Consider the following 14,916-nt stretch of genomic DNA (forward strand, 5'->3'; position numbering starts at 1 on the left):
TTGAAATGATACTTGCTATCTTTTCTCCTTTATCCACATCTCCAGAAAGCTCAAGGGTCCACTTAGTGTATCAGCAGCTGCTTAAGATATGTGCAACTGGTTGCGGAACGTACAGAGCAGAGATGGGTAAAATTCCTATGGAGACAGATGGGTTTACAGCTCCCCGGCACACAACTGATTTCCACCCAAATGTTATTATAGCGGCACTTGAAAGCCCGGGCAGGAGAAGTGGACTGTTGCGAGAGACCCTGTAACTGTACGCGGCAGAAGCATGTCTGGTCCAGACCTTGCACTCCAAAAAGAGAAAAGGATGGGAACAAGGGTGTATGGGAAAGAAATATAAGTATTTCCACTCCACCATAAAGGAGTTGGTACTGCAGACTGTAAAAGAAGAGAAAGTCTGTGAAAGACTCAGAAATTAAATCTAAATAAAGCACCGCATTGGAGCAAAGTATGTCAGGCACTATCATTTTTTTTCTTCTCCAACGGTGGTGATGGTGGCAAAGAGTAACATCAGGACTTCTGTGGCTCCCTGCTCTGTTAGCATAGTTTTAATACTACACTTCAAATATAAGATTGAGTCTTTCTTCCTTCCTTGTCATTTTGCACTACAACTTGGGACACACTCCTATGCGTTCAGTTAGTAAAACTACAGCACATCTGCTACTACACAGATGCGGTCTGTGCGGATGCTCTTAATTTGCCATGATGTACAGTATGCAGATCTTCCATTTACTATGAGATATCACAGAGTAAGATCACACACTAGGCAACTGCTGAAGAAAAGCTGAGGTGCTGTAATTGCACATCCTACCTTAACTCTTGGAATCTGGTTGCTCTTAAGTTTACGTGCAGTATCACAAGGAAAAAAAAAACATCTGCAAAGCTCTCATTTGCTAATAGTGGTTAACATCCCTGATTCTTTTGGCATTGCCACTTTGCAAAATTTTGCCTTCACAGAGCAGATTTGCATTTCAGAATGTAGATTTCCCCTGATACATGAAGCATTCCTCTTCCCAAATCGAATCTTATTCTGTACCACAAAAGCTAAACTGCCTTTGTAAGGACACAAAGCCAATCTGTGAAAAACATGGGAATAGAAACCAGATCTCCTGGCTGTCAACCCTGGGTTGAATCACTAGACCACATTTTTTCTCAACCGCATTGTTATCTAGCTGTATTTGGGGTGGCAGAAACCACTGTGTGTGCAATGGCAAATCTTTTTCAGGAAATTATCGGAAAGGGAAAAAGTTGGATGAAATGAACCACCCAAAGTCTACAAGCTTCAGATTGCTTATTCCTCAACACTTGATCAGAGATTAGCCACTGGGGAAAGAGACCTTAATGGAGCAGTGTAAAAGCCATTTGCTACCTGAAAACATTACTGAAAAGATTTTTGTTCTAGCTGTAGCTTTTGTTTTTTTATTGTTTTCAAGGTCTTTCAGCCATAAAATAATTTCTGTAGCCTACTTTCCTCTCCCTTCACTGATTTATAAATATGAAAAGATGTATACTCTACAGTAATTGTACACTTTTTCATTTTGCTCTAAAGGGTCGCATTTTTAGTCACAGATGTACCATGCCTATGCAACATGGTATTGCAGAATATGTGGGTAGCTCCTCATTTGCTTGCCTACCAACCTGTTTTGTAGGTAAAAGTACAGACTTTGTCCTAAGAATCTAGAAAGTCCCACTTGAAAAACATTTAGAAAATTGCAATGGTGGATGTCTCTGAGTGGAACTCAAATGATACCTTTGATAATTACATCAGAAACGAGCTATTTTTCTTTTTTTTTCTTTTTTTTTTAGATGGATAGATATAGTAAGTATAGTAAGAAATCCAGGTGACTGATGATAAACTTACACCAAATATTATGTTGCTGGTAGCAGGATAAAAGCTGTCCCGTGATAAAGGAGGGGAAGAGTTGAAGCCCTCAAGCTTTCATCCTTCCAGCCTTTCAGGGAAGCAGCAGGGAGCCTGCAGCGCTGCCTGGGTTACCTGCATGTCTGGGGAACCAAAGGGTTTGCTAGGAGGGAGGGAGGGAGCTGGAGGTCTGGCTGAGGCTGAACATATTCTGAAGAAGGATGCACCTCACCGAGTCTTTTCAACAGTTTTAGAGCTCAGTTTGCTTTGGAGGAAAGTCATGCTGCATTTTTACAATAAACAGTTCAGCTCAAAGCAAAGCAATCTGAAATGCTGTTGATTGCTGTTGCCCAGTACAGTGTAAAGAAACAGCAGGAGCACGTGCTGCCTAAGTGATCTCTTGGAGAAGAAACATCTTTCACGAGGGCATCTACAGCACTGAACGTCTAGGCATTGATCCTGAGAAAGATTTTTAGGCAGTACTATTAGCTAAACAATACAGAGACTAGCTTTTCTTACCATTGTATCAGTATATTCTTCCAGCTTTACTTCAGCAACCATCTTGTTATGCTGCAAGAAGAGATCTCGCAGGAAATCCTATAGTGAGGAAACATTCAGATTTTACTCTTTAGAGTAAATTCAAGAAATAATAGTAAGAAAYTAGATCCAAACTCAGCAGGGTTGTATGCATCTAATGTCACATTCCTGATTAGTACTATTGTCTCAAATTTCTTATAGAGCTCACTTTTTCTCATTTGAAACATGTTTTTTTCCAACTGAATTATAAAGTATCCAAATTTCCCCAGAGTGGACATACTGAAATAAGTCGTAATGGAATAATTCCCACAGAACTATTAAAAGATAAAATTAGTCCCACAGCATTTGCTAACTGATTTGAAATCAAGACACATGGGTCTGCAGCCTAGAAGTGGCCTGGCTGCTTCATGGCATTCGAGCTGCCTTTTCCAAGCAGGGCTATGCCTCAATGGCCCTTGCTTGCAAATGAAATAAGTGCTCAGAAAGCTGAGAAAATCCACAGGCTTGGGAAGACGATGTGAAGAAATACGGTTAATGAAACAGGACTGCTTTGGCTCTGCTCAGCAAGGACAGGAGAGGTGTATGTGCATCCCCTGGGAGCAAGCAGGATGGCAGCTGAGACGGGTGGCCTGCAGGTCCCCTAGGCGTTGTGTCCTCTTCTGAGCAGCATAGAAATGCCATTTGTCAACTGCACAAAAAGGCAGCAGGTTGCTAAAGCCAGTGGAAAGGCTCCTATTGACATCAGCACACCGCAGTTCAACCCCATAGAGACTTGTCTGGACAACTTACTTTGAGCTCACCAGCTGAGATAAATCCACTGCTATCAGTGTCATAACTGCGCCAGATCTGAATGGAGATAAATTGATATGACCACATAAATATTGCAGGCAATCATCCAATATGTTGATAGATCATAACAAAGGTCCAAATCAGAACTTTCTTAATGAGCATGCTGCTATATTATCCAATACTTAATTAACTGTAGACACAATAAAATAAACTTTCCACACAACAGCTTTTACTCTCTTTTGGATGTTGTACATATGTCATGCTGCAATCACATATTGACTGCAGACACCCTTTCCCTAAAAGGAAGAAAATAATGAGAAACTGACCCACATTTCTTACCTAATTTGTACATGCATTTACTCAACATGGTAATTTTCCTGAGTAAAAGTCAAGTCGGTACACAACTGGCCATTTATCTTCACAACTCCCCACATTGGATGTGAAATAAAAGTAACTGCAAGCAGTCTTTGAAAAATCAAAATTTTGAATTTAAGGAATCTGCAGGGAAAAAAGGAGCTTGTGTTTAACAGCAGTTCTTGTGCCCATTTTGCCAAAGATGAGTTTCTCAATGTCTCAGAAGCAGATGGATCTGTTAGACCAGGGCAGATGCTTGTGTGCCTTCGCCATAACCATTATGGTAGTAAAGACTGAACAAGCAGATATTTGGTGTCTGGGCAGGCAAACTTTGGCGATGGTGCTGAGCTGGATTTTGCACACATCCCAGCAATGATAACAAGACAGGGAGCAGATGGGTGCAACTATTGGCAAATCAGTGCATCAGGGCAACTGGGGAGTCTCTAGATCTAAGGGAAACCCCTAGCTGGCAGCATCTCCCCCCACCGCATTTGTGCAAGGAGATTTTGGGGGCAGCAAGCGGCGGGAATGGGCCACTGCTAAGAAAACCCTATTGCCCTTTTGGCCTCCGCTGGGGTGTGGATGAGGACCTGCAGCTTTGGCTGTAGCTGACACCAGGCTGGATTAATCAGCAGGTGCTTTGGTAACCTTTCATCTCTGGCGGCAGGGCTGACAGGGGGCTGAGGGTGTTTGCAAAGTTTAACAAACTTGCTGCATGTCCTCGGTCTAGTCCTAGCTACCACCTTGTTGCTTTGTTAGTGAAAATAATGTAAAACATTCTCTGTCTCAACAGCTTAGAAAATGTTTTTCTTCTACAATAACCATATATTTTCCATGCTATAGTTTGCAAATGCTTGAAGTGTATACATTGAAGCATCAATTGGTGTGCAAGGGGAAGCAGCAATGCAGCGATACACACCCGCATAAATTCCACACTGTTGTCCAAGGGAGTTTCCCATCGGAAAAGCAGCAGGAAGTTCTCATCATCTGGCAAGATCATATTTGCAAGCTAAAAAAGACAAACCAGGGAAAGTAAAGATAAGAAAAAAAAAGTGAAGTCTGGTGAGCTGATACGGGAAATAAAACCTGGGCATGTTGTTGTCATGGAAACAAAACCCAGACCAAGAGATCTGGCTAATGTAGTACACCGCAGCTAACCTCCTCCCCAGCATTTCCCATGCCTCCCAAGTCTGCTCTAGCTCCTGATTCTGCCATCTCCCACAAAAGAAATACTGCGGTGGAGGATTGAGGGAGATATACCTCTTGGATTTGTAGTCGTCCATCTGCGGTGACATCGTAGGTGGACATGAATTGCTCCTTCATCCTCTGAACTTTTTCTTCTGTGATGGTGCTCTGCCACAGGGGGAACAACACACACGTGAAAATGCTGAGGTTGTTAAACAGTCTCCTGAAGGAAATATCCCCTCATTTACAGATAACCCCCAGGAACATTGCATCCTTTACAGTCAGGGACTAATGCTTCTGAAAGCCCACAAGCATGCCACCTAGGGTGTATTTTGGGAAATAAGTCCTATGCATAGCTTTGTAGCAACTAAACTTTCAAACGGAAGACCAGGGTTTGGGGACCCAAAACTCTTTCAGTGACACCTGCTTCTTTAGACAACTGTTTCCCCTATATCACTGGGATTTGATTTCCATCATGGCAGTATTACAACAGTTCTCATGATGCTCATTTTCATCTTGTTTTATTCAGGAAGATACCCTTATCCTTGAACTACATCTCTGTAGTTCTTTAGATCATCTGCTTTGAAGGCGTCTGCAGAGCTAGACTGTTGCTTATTATTATTACCGGTTGACCGGTTCAAGAACTAGCAAGGCTTTGGCACCAAGCCCTGTCAGTGTTTCTGGGTCAATAACATGGAATTTCAAGCAATTCACATTCCCTTTGCATCTGCTCAACCCCATTATCAATTTTTATGTAGAGAGTTTTCAGGATTTATCTGTTGATATGTTTTGGCAGGCATTACTGTGACAGGTGAAGTACTATGTTTAGTTTAATCAGGCACAATTTTTTCTTAGCAGTAACCTCTAGGATATCTGGTTTGTCTGGGCTGCATGATGTGTGATTTCCCCACCTTGGGGAAAGTCTTCTGGTCAGACAAGCTTCACAGATGAGTTGGGAAGCTCACCTAGATAATATCTCTAAAGTTCTGTGAAGATGAGAACATTCTGGGATTACTATTAAATTAATTACAAATCTCTTTGCTCATCATTTTCAGGTGGGGTCAGAGTGTTGAGGAAGTTTATTTGGCTGTGCTATGAAGTCAATTGTTATGCATTATCATTTTGTAGAAACTCTTTTTGACTATTATTTAGTTTCAAACTATCTTTCCGCACTACTGATGAGCTCCTGCTTGCAATCTGTGTTCTGCTGGCTTTTTTCCTTTCAAGAAGCCATAATGAGATCTAAAGATACCCTCTGCATACACAGTGGCCACGACCTGGCTCCATCTCACAGTCCCGTGGGAGGTAGCCCTCTCTATGAAAGGAGGGAGGGCAGAGGGTAACTCCGACTCGTTCTCTGCATGCTTTTGTAGCACTCCTACAGAGAATAAATTAAGCTTCCCCCCAACAAAAGAAAAGCCCTCCAAAGGTTTTGTCACCTCCACACCAGGTGGGATTAGGAATACTGGTCTAGCAGTGCCTTCTTGGTTCTTCTAACCCAGTTTCTCCTCCCTTCATCTACTACCGCAGGCCACGAGGTTGTGCAATCTTTTTCTTAATACTGTGACACAAAACAATAACTGACTTTCTTAAATTCATATAATGCACAAATCAATGCAGCCTGCTTGGCTGTTCAGAGGATAAATAAATATAAATCTCACTAGCAGGAAAAAGACACTCTCTATTACCCTATATATCCACAGTGAGCGATGGGTATGCACGTTCTGTTGCCCAGATCTAGCGTGTCCAGGCCTCAGATTTTTTATCACCTTTATGTGCTCCTTTAGGCCCTGATTCTGCAAAGCATGAACTGGAGCAGCAATTATGTAGATTTGCAGAAAGCTGCATAGGGTAGAAGGAAATCTTTGTATCCTGTTTGTCACCTCTTAGCAGAGTAAGAAGGTTGGGCTGCACACACACAGCAACTGCAACAAATGTTCTCACCTTGCTTGAGACAGGTATTTGAAATCATCACACAGAAAACTGAACATGACTCCCACCTCAAAGCTCTCCTGGTCCTAGGCATACTCAGTAGCAGCCAGATGACAAGACCAATTTCCGGCTGCTATTTAGCAGGGCTGTTGCAGAGCTTTTGCTCTAGAAGGCTGCCATGGCCAGTGATGGAGTTGCAGAGAAACAGTAGGATGTCACAGACGAGGTAATTGAAAAAAAAAAAGAAAAGAGCTGAATAATAAAACTTCTGATTTAAAAATGGCCTAAGCTCATTAACTAAGGCCTATCTCTGCTTCCCCTTTGTCACCAGTCTGCCTCACATGTTTGGATGTGACTGATATTCTCCAAAGGCCTTAATTTGCTGCTAAAAGTAATAGAAGGTATCTATAGATAGATGGATAGACAGATAATATGGCTGATCATTTCTGATAGGACCCAGCTGGGCTGCGCAGTGGGACCGGCCTGCGACTGTGGGGCTCCTGAGGACAGGAGATGGCTGCAGGAAGGAGCCTGCTCCCGGCTGGCAGGAACGACCCTTGCGGGGAGCAGTGTGGCCCTGGACACCTCGCAGCAATTCATTAAATTCGGGTGGGCAAGTGGGCGGAGGGAGGAAGGGATGAAGGAGGAGCGTGCCATTAAACAAGCACGTACGGTTTTCTTTCACCTCTGCATTATAACTCTTCCTTGTGCTATTTAAATTGCCTTCTGCCTTCGCCTTGAAGCTGTCAGACACTTCCCAGGCGTTAGGCAAGCCCACCAGTTGCTCACTTCAATAGGCTTGCAGAGTACTCTGGAATTATCCTCCTCCATGCCCAGTAGGGTAAAGTATTTCTGAAACTGTAATCATAGCTAATATTCAAAAAATGCACTGTGGAATTCAGACTAGTCATTTGCTAAGAAAGCTTATTGCTCAACTTTGTGTCAGCTTTTAACAACTACTTCATTGAATTTTAGGTGGCAGGAACATTGTTATCTGCATAAAAACAGGACTGTCCTTTTTATTTTTAACTGGCTCAGACTACGAGATACATCAAGTAAGTATACCCAAAGTGTGGGATGTGTACAATCACAGCTCCAAGAGGTTTTAGTTCAAGGGATTACACTCTAGTGGATTTTTCAAACTGGACAGTCTATCTCTGTGTGTAAATATTCTGTTTATGAAATACAAAACCTAACTGCATCTGCTAAAAACAGACTTTTACTTCCAAAAATGAAAGCAAAGTAAGAGATACTGCATGAACTGGCTTTTCCAAGATATGAACTCAAGGTAGATTATTTTTATATTACAGATTTTTACATTACCTATGATATATCTTATAGATATATCTATGATATAAACTGTTAGGTTTCAAAGGTGAACTTTACATTTAAAAAGAAACAAACCAGCAAATGAAAAAAAGAAAAACCCAGACCCCAATAAGCCATGCTTCGTGTGGCAAAAGGCTGGAGCTGCCTGTTCCTCCCTTGAAGGAATGGAGGCTGATTCCCTGGTTTGTTTAGATTTTGTTTGCTTATGGTTTTGTCTCCGTATCAGGGCTGCACTATCGTGGCAGCATTCCCGGGAACCTCGTGGATGGTTCCCCAGGGACCTCACGTCTGGAGAAGGGCATGTTTCAGAAACATGGAGAGAAAAGTATTAAGAGACATTGTCCGTATATTATTCTTGGACTTAAGGAATTGAGATCAGCTTTAACTAGTGAAAATGGTGACACTGTCATTATTTGTACTAGTGTAATGTCCTAGGGACCCTAACCAGGAGCCGGGACCCCAGCTGGGACTCAGAGCCTGGCTCAGGAGATAAGAGAGGAACAGAGAGCTAACAGGTAAAGCCAGTCAGGAGGGAAATAGAGAGGCAGTATGGGGACTAATGTCAACAGTTTCACACTTTAAAAGCCTTGTAGATATAGCAACTAATTACTGGCATGTAAGTGTATTAAGCAGATTGTTTTTCCAGCAGTCAGAGGTTTGTATAGACAAGATGCAGATATTCCTAAAAGCGACAAAATAACTTTTTAAGTCTTATACTAAGGAAAGGAAGCAGGGACATAGGAGAGCAGTAAGGAGAGCCCACCAGACAGGCRTGCACAGGAATATGCCTCATTTACACAGAAAAGCATGGGCTGCTCAGAGTGTTGTGGCCACCAGCTTCCCTGGAAAGTTGTTTTTTCCTTCCTTCTCCTGTAATTAACTCGCTTTTCAACTAAAGGCTGAGGCAAGCGGGAAAGACTAAGCCAAACGTGCTCTAGTTTCAAATGCCTCAGGCTTACACGCCATTTATTCAAGTCCTATGGATTACAGGGGGAGTAGTAAAAAATACAGTAGTGAGGATGCTCTGGAAAGCAACTGTACCAACAGCAGGATACATATTCATGCCGGTTGTCTCCATGAGCTGGGAAAGGGGCAAATGGCTTGGCAGAGAGTGAAGAGCAGTAGCTATGCACAGCCGGTTTCATAAGAGCTAGTGCTGCTTCACTACATGTTGCCCATCTAGAGTAAAACCATGAGCCAGGCCTGCATGAGCATACCCATTTTAAACCACAGTCCCCCACTTCAGAGGTCTGCAAAACTTTCTGAAGTGTTCACTGATTGGGCTAAAATTTTGCACACTTGCTCAATGAAAATTTTCCTCTCATGCAAGTTTAAGCACATGCTGTTGCCTCCTTTCTCGTGGCTGTCTGTACGGGGGGCCCTTTCACAGCAAGCAGGCTGTTGTTTCTTATTTTCCCTGCTGCATGCACATCTGCGAGGTTCTGAGGGAGGATTTCATCAAGTGGTAATAGCCTTAATTGACAGAGGAGCACAATTTTCTCTTTAATTACTGCCTCCTTAAGGCAGAGGCAGCTATAGAGATGTTCACGTTCAGCATCAATCAACACTGTGTAATGAAGAGGACTTTCCCACCACAGGCAGGAAAATGTACCTGAACTAATACTTGCCTCCAGTTTACTAAGAGTTGGGCTGAGAATGAGTGTGGTTGTTGGCTGAGCAACCCCTTTTTAGATTTCTTCATATGAATTATAAAACTTAGCTGCCTTGGTCCTCATAGGTTGGACGCTGTGTGGTGTCTAAGAGTTGTTGCCCACTCTCGCTGTCCAGTCAAGGAAGAAATCCTTGCTACGTACAATGAGAAGAAGGCCACATCATTTTTTTTTTCACATAAAAGCACAAACAGCATGTAAAATATTGCTGTGTCTTTGCTTATTTTTATCACAGGGTTAAGGAGAAATTTTCTTATGACGGATGTTCTTCCACAGAGTTTTGCAGAGAAAAGCCCCTATAATCCAAGTTGCCATAACAAATTAAATTTCTGCCTTCTTCTTTGTGTCCAGTCTTCATCTTTCCTTTTGTGAAAACCCTTCAGAAGTATTTAGCATCACAAAGGTAATCTGGATTTTAATACTGTTTGTAATAATGGAAAGGACACGTTCACATTTTTTAATCTGCACAGCATTTAATTTCTTTGTCATGGTTGGTTATGACTCTTTGAAAAATGGCTGTAATCTGTCTGCTTTGTTAACCCATTCATTTTGTATTTCTGCTGTCTTTCCTCATGCTTTCCTATCACATTTTTGCTCCTTAAGGGATCCATGTGCCTGGCAGCAATTTGCCTTGATGAAAACACTACCATGATTTGTTTTGATAAAAACTGTGAAGCAATGTAGAGATCTTACTACTGCATGAAAGGGTAAGTCCCAGTTAATTTTTGCTGATCAAGACAGTCTTGTCATAAACTGATTTTTTTTTCTGTCTTGATCTGATTTTTGGAATCAATTGTCTAGATAAATATTTAAGAGTGTCTAAAGAACAAGAAAAAACTAACTGTGACTGTTACAGCCTGTTTCCTGAAAAAAAAAAAAGGGGCTTATCTGAAAATGCTGGCTCAAACACATGTTTCTACTAACAACATTTCAGCCAAATTTGATAGAAGGGCAAAGGGTCTAAGAGATATCAAGTTCCTACAATATCAGGGAAAATAAATGGTGTCTGCCAAAAATGCTAGTTGGAAAGCAAACTTGACAATTACTACCATGCCAAAAGCCATATAGTACAGCAAAGAGGCCAGCAAAGATCAGATGAGAGATCAGTAACGTGCACTTTGACCTTAGAAGAAAAAACTTTTTTTTCTTCAAAACCTGCAGCATTAAAAAGAAATCACACTAGGGACTTCATTTCACCCACGTTGTTGTACAGCAGATCACTCTGCTTGCATTAACATGTGATTTTACCCTGTAGCTACTGGGCCAACTTCTCCYCTGGGCCAATGTTGATTATTTAACTGCAGTGCTATTGTTTGAGAATTTGGCCCTGCATTTCAGTAAGGACTTACTATAGTCCTGCATGCTATAAAAGATGAGCACTTATGCTGTCATCCCTTGTTTTTCTTCTCTTTTCACTCTCCTCAGCACATATGTGGGAAACATTTTTTCATACAGAAGACATTAGTGTCAAACAAAAGTTATTACAACCTTCTGTGTGCTTTCAAGGCTTTAGACAGATTCTTCATTCTGTCCTTTTCTCTAGGCTGAAAGTTTTTTGGCCCATCTTTGGGTATGGAAGATGCATCAATTTTTTCTGTTTTTCCCACAGGTGTGCTGAAACTGCATTTAGGGATGCGTCCAGGTGCTTACAGAGTCCTGCCTTAACATGCTGGAACAGGAAAAGAAATAGGTCAAAATAATCAAGGTTGACAAAGTCAGGTCAAAGAAATAAACATATCTGGACAATAATCAGAATCAACTCAAGGTTTAGATTTCTGATTTAGTCGGGAGGAGGATGCAAGCTGAATGCCTTCTGCTAAGGGTCTTCTCAGCGTTACCTACTGGGGACCTGCTGGTCCCCATGGCCTGGTCTGTGATCCTGGGTCTCTTGGGGTAGTGACATGGAGGGGCTGTGGTAGATAGGCATGGGAAGTCTGCTTTGGATGGCTTTGCGACTAGTTGGTATTTTGGACATTAAACTTAGTTAGTATGACTAGCTAGTGCATTGCTGACCATACTGTCTGACCACTAAGCTAAATACATGATTTAGACAGACAAGGCATTGTGCAAGCAAAAATGAAATTCTTGCTTGCAGCAAGAGTAGGTGAGGGTTGCTTGTCTTCTCTGAAAGTGAAAAGCAGGGACAAAACCTTTATGGCTATTCTGAGTGAGCCCTGAAGAGTAACGTGAGTCCCTTCCAGTCATAACTATCAGGTTGGTTTGGGGGCTGAGGGGATTATAACAAGACTAATACCGGTCTTGCCTGAATACACTTTCAAAGATAACCACACAGGGCCTCTTGCATTTAGGTAGGAGCAACAAACTTTTATCTGAAAGGTCTTCTGTTCCTAAATCTCTGAACTGAAGTGAAATACTTTTCTGTAAAAGAACCTGTAAACATAATCGTAATGTGCATTTCCTCTTGTATCTCTCCAGATATCATTGATTTCACAGAACTTTTCAGGAAAACATGAATCCAAAATTTATAGCCATTCATATATAAACCTCTTCTTGTCTAATTATTACAAGAATGTACACAAAACTTCATTAAAACTAAAGCAAAGAGCAAGGAATCCTATATGATCTCTGTACAGAAAGAAAGATGTACAGTGATATAAGAGAGAAATTTAGGGGTTACGTTTCCTGTCCCAATAAAATTACTTCATTAGTGTTGAAAGAAACTGTCTTTTTCACTAAGTTTTCACCAGAAAAGCCCCAGTATAACAGCTTTTAGAAATGATATATGCACACATAGATGTCTGTGTTGTAAAAGAAAAAGGGTTGCGAGGAGGTGGGAGAACAGAGCACAGACAGCACACCATACCCATGCGGTGGCAGGCTGCAAGTTGGCAGCTAACGTGGTTGGAGAGAAGCCATGGAAGTAATGAGGGCAGATGTATTATGACAGACAGCAGTTCACAAATCGATGCTCATACTGGGCTGAATTATCCCCAATTCTGCCTCATAACCCCAAACTAAAACAAACCACTTTACATTAGCTCCTGCAGCTGATGGAAAATTCATATGAACTTCAAGTCCCTCAGTATCATAAATCCACCATATTTCACTGAAGCCTTGTGTATATGAATGCACATCCGGAAATCGAAGGCCTTTTCTTAAAACTGCCCACTGCTAGGGGAGGAGAGAAAGATTGCACAATCTGGGACTCAGCTTGGTTTATTGTAGAGTTAAAAGGCATAGGCACAATCTAGGTCTACCTCTGTTTCAGGGTTTCCCCTTCACCCCCAAATTCCTGATGGCTCAGTAAAAGAGGCTGAATTAGCCTCCCTTGGTGAATGATATTCCAAGTTTCCTTCCCCGCCCAGACCCATCACCAAGAAATCTGATTCTCAGATCCCTGGAGTGCGCCGTTTTGCATTGTTTTCCCAGCTGCTCTGATCCCCTGGCATTTAGTGTCAGCTGAGGATGCAGCAGAGTAGCTGGGAAGACAAACAGAGCTGAAGACTACAGTGGTCATTAAGGGAAAATAACAGCTTAGAGAGCACAGGCTGAAAAAATATAATTATGAAACTGTTTGCTATTCAAGCACAGACAACTTTCAGAGCTGATAACATTATTTATCACTTGTACAGCACTTTAGACATAGTTACTAATTAATCCTTGTGACATATCTGGAAGTTATGTCAGTATATATTACTGCCGCTCCCTTTCACTGTGCAAGGAAACAGAGTTTAAGAGCGCAAAGAAAGAATGAATGTCAAAGCTACCATAAAAACACAAAGCTGCTCATTCCCAGCTCTGTGTTAGTATCACTAATGCCATTACCTTTCCGTACGATAGTGAAAAACAGTGCAGTTTATCCCTCACACAACAACCACAAGTCTATACAAAATAAAGCACATGACAAGGAGAAAAATGGCTATTGTTACACATGCTCATTGTACAAAGGTACAGAGACCTCTGGGTTATCTAGCGCTACAGGGGAGCCCCATACCTAAGAGGCAGGTAAGAAGCCCAGGTGCCGAGCTGATCACACCCGAGGGATGGGGTCTACTCTCAGTTTCACAGGACACTGCTCACCCTCGTTTTTATGCCTCAGTGGGAAAATACGCCTGCAGGGAGAGCAGACCGTCGAGGCTGGCTGTTCTGCCTCCTGCCTGATGGCTATGAGACCATTTCATCCCTAAACAACAACGAGGACTGAAAACACACAGCTGGGAAAGGGGAGCAAGACAACACAGGATCCTATTACTCGAGTGCCTGTTTGAGCACCTGTAGCAGATGGTGAACATGTTATTCCAGAATTAGTCTAGTTCTGCTATTTAAGAGAGTGAGAARGCTGGCCCTTTCTTAATTCTGTTTGTGTCAATCTTCTCCTTTTAATGATGAAGCCTAGATAGTGGAAACAAGTGAGATGAAAGCTAGTTGAGCATTCTGGTTTAAACTGCGTAATTTGAGTGGTGATTTTTGGCGATCACTTAAACTGTTTGTTGTTGATTTCTCAAAGTGGAATAGTTCAATACCAGAGCACCCTAATTCTTCATACCTGACACTGCGTAATCGAATTTATTTTGACCTCAGCAAGACTACAAAAATTGCCATAAAACACCAGTTTGCAGCTCAGCTGATGTGGTATGCTGCCTCCAAAATGCTCCCTTGAGGAAAGTGCAAGAGAGGGGCAGCTACAGGCTAGCGCGGGGCTGCAGAAGGCTCCTCCTGACAGCTGATCATGAGGAGACTGCATACTGTTTGAGATCTGTTTGATATTTAACAGACTAAACTTTGATATTATCACTAACTACGGTAATTCTAGAGAGCCCCACTTGGAGGTCCTTGGCTTCAGCGAGCTACAGCAACGCTGAGCTCTGCCACCTGGTTGCACACAGTGTGAAATAGCCTCTCCTTAAATATTTTGCATTTGCAGTCATTCAGTTCATTTGAGTGTACTTTGCGCTGGTGTTTCAAGACCACAAGACTAGCAGCTTCCAATTTCATCTTTTTTCCAAGGCAAATGATCACAAGCTTTTCAATTTCTCTTCAAATCAGTTTTTCTATATCCCTAATGATTCTTAGTGCTTATCTTTGAATCTTTTTTGATTTGCTTTAATATTTTTTTATCTGCCTATCTGCTCATCTATCCATCCATGCTCCAGAAAGACATTTCTGCAGAAACTGCCAACATTTCAATCAAAAATCACTTGTAAATTAAACAAACCTTGCCTGACAAATGATTCGCAGCATCTTTTCTAGTACAGCCCCAAGGATTCAAAGGATCCTAATTGGCTTGTAAGTATA

At 41.9% G+C, this 14,916-nt stretch overlaps 1 protein-coding gene across 1 annotated transcript in view; it reads right to left on the reverse strand.

The window, feature by feature from the left end:
• The window catches only part of SCGN (secretagogin, EF-hand calcium binding protein), a 30,031-nt gene that overhangs the window by 13,096 nt on the left and 2,019 nt on the right, over positions 1 to 14,916 (reverse strand). Inside the window, exons 3-6 of the mRNA XM_026079833.1 lie at positions 4,805 to 4,897; positions 4,464 to 4,553; positions 3,191 to 3,247; positions 2,384 to 2,461 (exon numbers count right to left, since the gene is read on the reverse strand). Coding sequence (XP_025935618.1) covers positions 2,384 to 2,461; positions 3,191 to 3,247; positions 4,464 to 4,553; positions 4,805 to 4,897 — 318 coding nt within the window. The remainder of the gene's footprint in view (positions 1 to 2,383; positions 2,462 to 3,190; positions 3,248 to 4,463; positions 4,554 to 4,804; positions 4,898 to 14,916) is intronic.

Source organism: Apteryx rowi, unplaced genomic scaffold, assembly GCF_003343035.1.
Source record: "Apteryx rowi isolate R43461 unplaced genomic scaffold, aptRow1 scaffold_50, whole genome shotgun sequence".
In the NCBI taxonomy this organism is placed as follows: Eukaryota; Metazoa; Chordata; class Aves; order Apterygiformes; family Apterygidae; genus Apteryx; species Apteryx rowi.